Source organism: Phasianus colchicus, chromosome 14 (assembly GCF_987193195.1).
Source record: "Phasianus colchicus chromosome 14, bPhaCol1.hap1.1, whole genome shotgun sequence".
NCBI classification, from domain to species: domain Eukaryota; kingdom Metazoa; phylum Chordata; class Aves; order Galliformes; family Phasianidae; genus Phasianus; species Phasianus colchicus.
In genome coordinates, this window is record NC_143449.1 from 16,672,634 (window position 1) to 16,683,550 (window position 10,917).

The 10,917-nt window shown below is 49.4% G+C and overlaps 1 protein-coding gene across 1 annotated transcript in view; it reads left to right on the top strand.

Moving 5' to 3' along the window:
• Nucleotides 1-7,777, top strand: part of HS6ST2 (heparan sulfate 6-O-sulfotransferase 2) — a 102,452-nt gene extending 94,675 nt beyond the window's left edge. Inside the window, exon 2 of the mRNA XM_031594224.2 lies at nucleotides 5,127-7,777. Coding sequence (XP_031450084.1) covers nucleotides 5,127-5,826 — 700 coding nt within the window. The 3' untranslated portion in view covers nucleotides 5,827-7,777. The remainder of the gene's footprint in view (nucleotides 1-5,126) is intronic.
• Nucleotides 7,778-10,917: the final 3,140 nt, after the last annotated feature.

Here is a 10,917-nt window from a genome sequence, read left to right on the forward strand (position 1 = left end):
TATCAACGTTTTGCTTCTCTCTGGGCGACCTCTGAACAGATGCCTGCCTCTCTCAAATTAGCAGTCCTTCTCTTTGAGGAACAGTTTGAGGTATTAGCAAATCAAATTCTCTGTGGGCAGCTCTTTATGGGAATTAACCTCAACTAGCAGGAGCCGGGAGCACTGGGCACCCGGCCTGGTGTAATTGACTTTGTCTTCTCTGGGAGACGTGCTGGGGATGATGGATGGGTGAGGGAGACCCACGCCGGCCTCGTGCCCCATCTACTGCAAATTAAAACCCACCGATGCAGGGGTCAGGTGGCTTTGGAGCTGCTGTGAAGCTGTGCAGAGGAAGGGAGCTGTATGCCTCTCATCCCGTGTGCTGCAGGAGAGGAAAAAGAAACCCAAAGTCTTCTGCTTCAAAAGACAAAAATAACATGCTCTGATCAATGAGCTCTGTTCTTTAATTGAAGAGTATGAGCAGCATATGGGAAGGGTGGGGAGGACGCTGGCCATCTATGTGCTGTTGGTCACTTCTGATTGTGTGCTTCTGGGGCCGGGTCACCAACTACGCGAGTGCTTCTCCTTTTTGAATATCTCAGTCCTTAACTGTTAGTACCATATGCAGCATTCCTGCTGCAGGGTTTAATTTTCATTTAATTTGCTTTCTCACTGGACACAATGCAAATCTCATCTGTCCCCCTGCCCAATTCAAAGGGAACTTCGATAGAGTCGTTAAGGTTGGAAAACACCACTGAGATCACCGAGTCCGACCATCAGCCCATCCCTGCCCAATAACCACGTCCCTCAGTGCCACGTCTGAATGTCTTTCACAGTGTCCATCCTCACCTGCAGTGTAAATGGGTTGCACACTCTGCTGTTAGACCAGAGTCCCCACATGGGCCCCTTTGGGGAAGTAATCTTCCAGAAGAGGAATGTTCTCAAGTTTCCCCTCCTCCCCCATCTCCAGCCAACGTGTTGGAGTCACCCGTGTGCAATTGCCTCCCGTTCATTGCACAAGCCCATCTGTGTGTCCAGCTGCCCTTGCCACCTGGCCGAGCCTGACCTAGATGCAAACTGATGTGCTTGAGCAAATTTCTAGGGTAGCCTTAGATTTGTTGGGAGAGTGGGGGTTGTCCCGGCATGTCCCCTGGAAGTCACAGCTCTGTTCTCAGCTTTGTGCCAAAATCTTCCACCACAGCAGGAGATTGGGGTGTCCCCAGGTTGTGGGCTCCCTGTGCGTAGGCTGCAGGTTTCTCCCTCTCTGTAGCCCCTTTTGCTTCAGCCTCATTTCTTAAGGGAAATGGGAAAAGGTTGCTCAGTCCCTCCCCCCGTGACCCATCTGCTAATGGATGTAATGTTGAGTGAGTGCTTGGCTTTCAGCTTGCATTGCAAGTCCCCCAGCTCAGAGCTCTATCGGGCCAGGCTCAGGTTTCCAGGCTGAAGACATGGCAGCTGCCAGCACTGACCTCCACTCTTCCTCTGCCTCCACCAGCAATTAAACAGCCTCAGTCCTCCAGTGGGGATCAATACCCCTCTGCTTGGCACCAGCGGAGCTGAAGCTGGTGTAGTCCTTGTAAAAGTGCTGTCTGCTGGGATCAAGCTTTTCTGTTGGAGTTAAGTCATCCTTTTCCTTTTTCCAAGAACAAGTATAATAGGTAGACCTGCTGTGCTCAGCCCCTGGTGGGTTTGCCAGGGCTTTTGTGGCACAGCAATGCAGCAACGAGGGAGCTGTGAGTTCCCCAGGATCTCTGGCTTTGTCAGTGCCATCATCCCCCTAGGCTGTCACACCTCCTCTGTTTGGCTTCAGTTTGTTGTTGTTGTTTTGTTTTTTATGTTGTTTTAAGAAGCTTTTTTTAAAAAATCATTAGACTGGGGGGAAAAAAAAATTGTTATTCAGCCCCTGTGCTGAGCAGAGGTGTGGGAGGGGTGGCACAGATGCACTGTTGTGAGCACAAAGCCATCTTCCCGAGGGAACAGACAGCTGAATGCACAGGGAGCCGTGGGGCTGGGAAACAGCTGTGTGCAGGGAGGTACCAGGAGCAAAGGGCTATCGCACACCTCGGATTCCTCATGGCCAGCCTGCTTTCTGAGTTGCCTGCAAGCTTTTGTTCTGTGCTGTGTGGGCACCCAGCTCAACTCTGTTAGAAAGCTGTACTTGCAATGAGCACAACTCTGTAAGGCAGAGGAGCGATGCGCAGCGAAGGCTGAGCTCTACCTGCAGACATGCTGTCTCAGGCTCTGAAGCAAGAGCTTCAAGGAATGGGCAGGAACTCCACACCCCCTCGTTAAGGCGGCAGAGGGAACAAGCCGTTACGCACAGAGCTAAAAATAATTGCCAGGCTTTGAATCTGCCTCCCAGCTGCAGCAGGAGGATGCTCTGGGTGCTGATGGCCGAATCCAGCCCTGGCTTGGTGACACATTAAAGCTTTCAGGACTTTTTGAAGCTCAGTTCAGATAAACTCACAGTGGTGTGGTTTCTTTTGAGATCTGCTGTGATTTCAAACTTGGATGAGCGTAGCTTGGGGCTGACCCAAAAACTGGAGTTCGCAAAAGGGATGGTGCCTTTTCCAGTAGAACTTTAACAGCAAAACTGAAGAAGAGTACAAATGCTCAAAACATCTGAGATTGACCCCGTGTCTCGAAAGTGGGATTCAGCTGGGGACGTGCAGCCTGGCACAAGTACAGCCCTGAGCTTATTGAGGATGCTGTGCTCAGGCCAGGCAAAGCACGAGCCCTATGTGGGGCAATCCATAAGCAAATGGTGTTGCAGGGAGCCCAGCCACTGCACCTCTCTGCAGAGCCAAGTGAGCAGCACTGTGCAGCCACCTTCAGCTGCTCTCCTTTGACTTCTCTGACAGCTCCTAATGGAGAGACTTGCCTGGCTGAGGCCATCAGCCCCCCGCAGTGACGGTGCTCCATTACAGCATGGTTTTTTCCACCAACATACACATCTTATTTTTACAACAGCAGCCAAGTGGGGCACTTTGTCACTGCCTGTGACCAAAGCGCACAAAAGGAGAGAAGCTGAGAAATAGGAGCTATGATAAGATGCTCAGTACATCAATCTTGGCTCAGGATTTGTATCCCTTCGTGTGTGAACCCCCCATTGATTGCTGTGATGACCTCAGAGCATGGGTTTGTGGCCACCTCACTCTGCCAGCAGCACCCCATGGCCCCATCCAGAAGCATGATCTTTGTACAGAGAAGTGAGCAGAGCTTTGCTGTGGCCTCTCCAGTCATTTGCAGTTTGTTGCTGTGTGTTACACAAAGGGCATGCCTCAGCTATGGCACCAATTTATCCTTGCTTAAAAATCAAGTCATTATTTTAGTGTGAGGTCCAAAAAAGTGGGTCCAAGGGTGAGAAGTCCTGGCAGGTGTTGAAGAAGGGGTTTGCCTTGCTCCTGTGTTCCCACACTTTGCAATGACACTTTTGGGCCAAAAGTACCTTTCCTCTGGGCCATGGGCTGAGGCTTTGACTCAGCTGGTGTGTTTACATCCCCAGTCAAAGCTCTGGGAGCCAGGTGAGCCCACAGGCACATGGCTGTGCTGATGGCTGTGTCCTCGCCCTCCAGACAGCAGGTGCCACCATGTCCAGCTGCTGATGCCTTCCTGGGCTCCTCAGCTTTATTTGGTTTGGTGAGTTTATTGTGCTTCCTCCTTTATTTATAAGCTCAAGTGCCCTAGATGAGAAGAGGAACGGTGACTCTCTGCTTTTCTTTCTCCCTCGTGCTATTGGATACGCCTGTGATTCACTTTCGAGTCCATCCAGAGACAATTTTCTGTAAAACATTGACATCTAGTGGCTTTTATGCTGAAGGAAACGCGGATCAGAGGCTGAGCTGCAGGGTGGCTGCTTGTGATGTCACTCGGAGAGCAAACCAACATCCCATTTCATGTTTCCGCAGCACCGAGGACACTGTGTATGGCATCCCTGTCCTGGAGGAGTGGGCTTCCCGAGCAGGGCGGTTGCTTTTTGAGCCACTTTAATTCAGTTTAATTAAGCAAATTGCTTTTATCTTGGTGAGGTGTCCCATATCTCCTGGCTGCCATGTCACAGCAATGCATACAAGTTCCCCATGTGCCCCCGTGCACCAAACAAAAGCCACCACTTCCCTTGGGCATTTCTGTTACAAAATGCTGCAACATGTTTAATTTCCTGTTATTCACTTATCTCTCCTCTCTTGTCTCTGTATCAGATGAAAGCAGGTGGGTGCAATGGGATTTGCCTGGGTTTTTCTGCATGTCAGTGTGAGGAGGTTGGGGCATCTGCAGACACATCTTTTATCTGGCTTGAGAAGAAATGTCCTGTAGGAAATGCCCTCCTTGCTGGCACTGGCTTGTGCAGCTGCTCAGCACAAACATCAAACAAGCATCATTTTGCAGACAATACAAATTGTTCTTGAAATGACACCTTGTTGTCACGTGAAGCTCCCATGTAAGTGGGGAGCAGCCTGAACTTGCTCTCCTGGAGATGTGAGTGGTGTGGAGTGGCCATGGAACAACCAGAACCAGTGCCCTGCATGGGCTGAGGCTTCCACCACAGGAGCTATATTGGCAGTGCTTCTGAGGTCGTTGTATCATAGAATTGTTTGAAGGCACCCTTAAAGGCCGTCTGATCCAACTCCCTGCACTGAGCAGGGACACACACAGCTCCATCAGTGCTCAGAGCCCATCCAACCTGGACTTGGGTGTCTACAGGGACGGGGCTCCCACCAGTTCTCTGGGCAACCTGTGCCACTGCCTCATCTCCCGTATTGTAAAAAACTTCTTCCTTATATCCAGTCTAAATCTCCTAACTTTTAGTTTGAAACCATTTCCCCTTCTCCTATCAAGAGGTCATCTCCTGAAGCACCCAACATGGGCTTGTTGCCACGTGGGCAGCTCCACAGGGGGAAATCTGGGGTTCCTTTTATCTCTGTAGTGGTAAGGTTGGAAAAGATCCTCCAAGATCCCCAAGTCCAACCCCACCCTGACCATCCCCGTAACCACATCCCTCAGTGCCACATTTCCACTGTTCTTGACCACCTCCAGGAACAGTGACTCCCCTGGGCAGATTGCCCCAAGTTTCTGTTGATTTTGGGTGTTCGTGTGCCTCGTGCTCGAGAAGCACAGAACTCACCGCTCTGCCTCTCTCTCCTCTGCAGGAATTTCTACTACATCACCATCCTGCGTGACCCCGTCTCGCGGTACCTGAGCGAATGGCGGCACGTGCAGCGAGGAGCCACGTGGAAGGCATCCCTGCACGTCTGTGACGGGCGCTCGCCCACCACCGAGGAGCTGCCCAGCTGCTACACGGGGGACGACTGGTCGGGCTGCTCCCTGCAGGAGTTCATGGATTGCCCCTATAACCTCGCCAACAACCGCCAGGTCCGCATGCTGTCCGACCTCAGCCTGGTGGGATGCTACAACCTGTCGGTCATGCCGGAGGAGCAGAGAAACAAGGTTCTGCTGGACAGTGCCAAGGAGAACCTGAAACGCATGGCCTTCTTCGGCCTTACCGAATTTCAAAGGAAGACTCAGTATCTCTTTGAGAAGACTTTTAACATGAACTTCATCTCGCCGTTCACGCAGTACAATAGCACAAGGGCCTCCAGCGTGGAGATAGACGAGCAGACTCAGCAGCGCATCGAGGCCCTCAATTTTTTAGACATGGAATTGTACGATTATGCAAAAGACCTGTTTTTGCAGCGCTATCAGTACATGAGGCAGAAGGAGCACCAGGAGGCGCGGCGGAAACGCCAGGAGCAGCGCAAGATCCTGCGGGCAAAGCAGGCGCACCTGCGGGAGCAGGGAGAGAACAGCTCCAGCACTGACTATCTGGGGAACGTGGAGCGGTGGCGGTAGGGGAACGCTCTCAGGACACCGAAAGCAAAGCGGAACCCAGCGCCCACGTGGGAGCCGGCAGTGGTTCAGATGGAAGATGCTTCTGGAAGCAAAAAGAGGTTAAAATGTTGCCTTTGCAGTTGCCTTTGCAGTAAATGTCGTACTGTACGTGGAACACTTAATCCTAGTGTGTAATTAAATTGTCCTTTTTAGGTTTGTTGGATTATTTATGGGATACGGGAGCCAAGTAAGCTCATCGGAAATGGTTGCTTGGACGTTCATTTAAAACAAAAAAAAAATCCTTAAATTAGTTATGAATACAAAACGGGATGCTGGCATATGTTTATGATGCTCTGCTGAAATCCATCTGGGAAGCAATCTCATTTCCTAACGGTGAGCATTTTGCATACTCTCACAATGCAGTATACGAGCAAAACCTTTTCCTTTTGATTTTATCTTAATTTTATTTAATAATGGGCTTTCGAAGGGCACCGACTGATCATGGTATTTACTGAGTTAATGAATGGACAACGAAGGGAACATTAAAGGTCTGGGAAAAAACACCAACCGGTTTTATGTACAATATTGGCTTTCAAAAAGGTATAGAAGTAATTTCTCTCATTATATAAATATTAAAAATTTTAAACTTTTTCTACCTGCCACTGTTCAGAGTTTTCAGCTCTGTCTGTCTCATACTTAAAACACAAAACACGCTGTTCTGAGCTCAATGCCAACATTGAAAACACAGCTTCCAGAGCCTGCAGGGCGCTGTGATTTTAGCCATTCCGGAGGAGTTACATCCTCGTGTTTCATAAAGCCTTTTCCAAATTACAATCTTGTGACAGTATCTGACTGTAAGTCCTTCTTACCCATTAGAGTACATAATGCTGAGCTTATCATTCTTTAATAATTGGTGATATAAACTAGATGAGGTCGTATTGCGGCTCTTTGTATGGCGTCTATAAGAAGTCATAAAGCTCTCTAATCCCAGCAATATTATAAAGAGAATCGCTCGACTGAAGAAGTAGATTTAAACTTGAATTAGGATTTACTTCCAGTAAATCTTTGCTACACAGTGTAAAAATAGGGCTTTTTTTTCTACGCTCTCGAGCCCTTCTTAGTGCCGACAGGTTAGCGATGACTGGAACAATGGGGAGAAGTATTCCATAGCCATAGCTGCACGGGATGGCGAGGCGGGACGCGGGCGCTGCTGGAGCAGGAGGTGAGGGGCTCCTGTAATCTCTATGCAAAAAAAACAAGCCAACAAAACAAAAAAAGAAACCCACCTCTGTAAGACTTTGGTTCTCGAGTCAGCGCGGTCGCAGGCTCTGCGCGTGGGCTGCAGCGCTCTCGAGCTTCGCACCATCTCAGTGCCGGTGTGCGCGGTGCTTCTCGGCTCTCTTGCACTATCTCCTGTAACAGTAGGTAAGCAAAGAGGGGCACAGAGTGAGGACAGAGGCTGTAGGAATGTGGCCCAGCTCTGTGCTCCGTGCCGCGCCACAACCTGGGCACAACCCAACCCTGCAGCAGCAGCGGGGAAAAGAGCATCGCGTCACGTACAGCAGTTCTTTGTGTTTGATTTTTAATTCTTATTATTTTGATGAGAACCACAGTTGCCAATATGAAGTCTCGGCTGGATTTTGGTTTTGGCAGGGGGGAAATAAGTCGCTCTTTAAAATGAAAGGCGCTGCTGTAAACAGGGCTGAACTGGGGGTGAGCTGAGGGCCCATTGCAGAAGGTGCATTTTGTTATCCTGCTGTGGTGTGCATGGTTTACAGCGACTAGTTGCATTTCCTTTGTGTATACTGTCAATTGTATATAGAGGATGTACCAATATAAGGATACCGTTTTGTCATAATCATATCAAATTCTGCTGATTCCCACTGTAGATGCTGTCTTACCGTGTAGATTTACAATCCACTGACTTTGATTGTGTAATTTAACAATAGAACTGATAAATAAAACTTAACTGCAGTCTTCTGATTTCCCTGTGATTATTTCCTTATCTGAAGATGTGCTGGGAACGGTGTGGTTCACAGTGAATGCTGATTTTGACACAAATGCAATAGCTGTTGACAGGCAAATACGTGAATTTATAATCATGGCTTTTCTGAAGTGTGTCTGAACTGCAGCCTCTGAGGGCAGAGCTGCTCTAAGCTCTCTCTGCATCAGTGATTGGTGCAGTTTTTACTGCTTTTCTGAGCTTCTCAGGAGAGCAAGCGGTGGTTTCTGCTGATTTAAAGACTTCTGCCAATGATCTGTGCAGAAAAGTGGTGCTGCACTGGCACAGCTGCACAGGGAGTGGTGGGTGCACTGTCCCTTCAGGTGTTCCAAAGCCGTGGGCATGTGGCCCTGAGGGACGTGGTTATGGGCATGGTGGGGTGGGCTGGGGTTGGACTGGATGATCTTAGAGGTCTTCTCCAACCTTAATGACTCTGTGATTCAACACAGGGGTTGTTGGAAGGGAACTGCTCTGCTGATGTATGTCAGTGAACTTTGCAGTCTTTTCATATGACATCATATATTTTAGCACAGCATGACATGTACTTGATTCCAGTCTTTTTTGAGTAAAAGTGAACTGGTTTCCTATTTCATGTAACCTCTGAAATAAACAGGTTACCAAAACTGATGGGACGTGAACAGGAGCTGAAGGATGCAGTGCAGCATATCACAAAATCACCAAGAAAATGAGAAGAAAAGCAATACATCCCTCCAACTCCAGGAACTGCAGGAGCCTGGCTCAGCCATGCATGGACCCAAACCCCCAAGGACCACTTCCAAGTGGATGATGGACTTCAACCTCCTCCTTGCAGTCAGTGCCCCTTCTCTGCTGAGCTGTGAGCTCCTCACTTCTCCCTTATGGCACAGCACCCAAACTGCCCTGTGGAACTCAACTCTGTGTTTCCTGAAGAGCTCCCCCCATTCCAGCAGCTTCATCAGGAGAGAGCATCATCTCTTTTAATGCAGTTCTTGAGTTCAGAATCAACCGCATTGCCACAATGCTAACACCACTGCTCAGCCATCTCCAGGGATCCGAGTGATGAGTTCTGAAATCAAATTTGGCTCAAAGCTTTGAGAGCTTTGACCTGTGGGCTCTGCCCAGGAGCTTCATCTGCAGCACAGCTCTGCACGGTGCGGTGGGACGGACAGGTGAAGTTTGATCCCTGTGCGTACAATGAGCAATGAAATGCTGCAAAGCAAAGCATGTATGGTGAGAGCTGAGTGCTCACTTTCAAAGTATAAAAGCTCGGCTCTCTGAACTCCCATTTCCCTCATAGGACTGCAAATAAGGTCTTGTGAAGATGTCTGTGAGCAGAGGACTCTGATGATGAACCCCACAGCACAGATTTGGGGACCAGCGGCACAAGATCCATTCTGTCAGTGAGTAACAAGATTTCTGGTACTGAAGTTTAGATTGATGAGAGCTGCTGTAAGGAAGAGTTCAAGGGATGTTTAGAGCAAAGAAAAGGTGAGATTTCAGAACAGCTTTTCATTTCCTTTTGCTCTCCATCCTGTAATGTGGTGCTGTGCCATAGCTGCACCCCTGTGCTGTTATTTGCACAGAAAGCAACATAGAATATCTGAATTGGGACCTTGGAGTCCAGCATCCAGGACCTCTGAACAGGTAGGTGGATGGTCCTAAACCATGCAGGAGATGTGTGCTCTGTAGGGAAAAACTGGGAATTTCCCCTCTGGGCATGGCAAGCTGGGAAGCGTATTAATAGACATCATTACATTAGAATAATTGCTGTGGAATCAGCAAGCGTGTACATAATCTTTAATGCCTGGGAAATCTCACACAGTTTCAAAATAATTAAAAGTGGGATTAATCTCAAAGCCAGACAATGCCTGCCTAATTACTAATGGATAAAGCAGCCAGAATGGCCGCAGCACCCTCAGCTCCTTGTGCCCTCTGAAGCCAAACCTCTTTGAAGCGGGACAGAGTGGAGGCCAGATCCTGCACCCTGGGGAGGTGCAGCTATGTGTTGTGCTATGCATGTGTTGTGCTGAGGCTCAGCATGGGGCTCCAGGCTCATCTCAGCTCATCCCGACCTCCTGCATAGCCATCCTCTTGTACAAACACAAAGTCAACACAGCTTTGCTGTCGCAGGGCTGTGCCAGCACACATCATGGCAGCAGGGGTTGCTCTGCTGCAGGAGGAGGCAACAACCCCGCAGTGCTGAGCACTACACTGTGTGCCCTGCCTGCTATGCAACCACCAGGTCACATCCCATAATGGGGCAGGTACAGACCTACATCATCGGTGTTTTTTTTTGCCTTTTCCCAAGATCTGCTTTGGGTTGAAGGCTGATGTCAGGAGCTCCTTTTCCCTGTTCCCAGCACTGTTGGTGCAGTCACACCGTGACGATGACCTGTGCTGCTGCTGCTGCTCTGGACAGTGCGTTTGCTGCTGGCATCGACCCATTTGATGTCATTCTCAGAAACATTATTTTCATTCAGTAGAAAAATGTCTTCCCTTGTCTAAAAAACTGCCCATTGTAGGCATAAGGAATGGCAACAGCAGTGAAGAATCATAAATCTCTCTCACACCTGCGCACACAGATGTGCCACGGGCAGCTCTGCAGCTCTACTTCCAACTCGGGGAAGTTGTTGTCCTCCCCAGGATGGGAACCAGCCGCTGCATGGCACAGCTGTGTGGGACCACAGACAGATCCTGATGGGACTGTGATATGCAGCCAAAGTGCCCATCTTCCCATTCTCCCTGGAGCAGGGGAGCAGGAGGGGCTCTGGGCCCCTATTTAACTCCTTTGGCTCCTTTCAGGCAAATGGCTCAAGTCATTGCTGAGTCCTTTCCCTGCACGGTTGGATCTTCCTCAACTCAGATGACTTTTTGAAGAGATGAAGGTGGGCAGAGGGGCGGATGGCTGCAAGCCGTTGTGCTCAGGGAAACAGGCAGAGGGCTTATTGGTGTTTGCTGCAGATATGACACGAGTGAGTGAGCTCAAACCTCACACTGACGAGAGCACTGATAGAGATGAACTCAGTGCTGCAGTGCACACTGCCCTGCACCACCCAGTCACACCATTGCAGTGCACTTTTTCTTTTCCCTTTCTTCTTTTTTTTTTTTTTTATGGCTGGGAGAATGCTGCG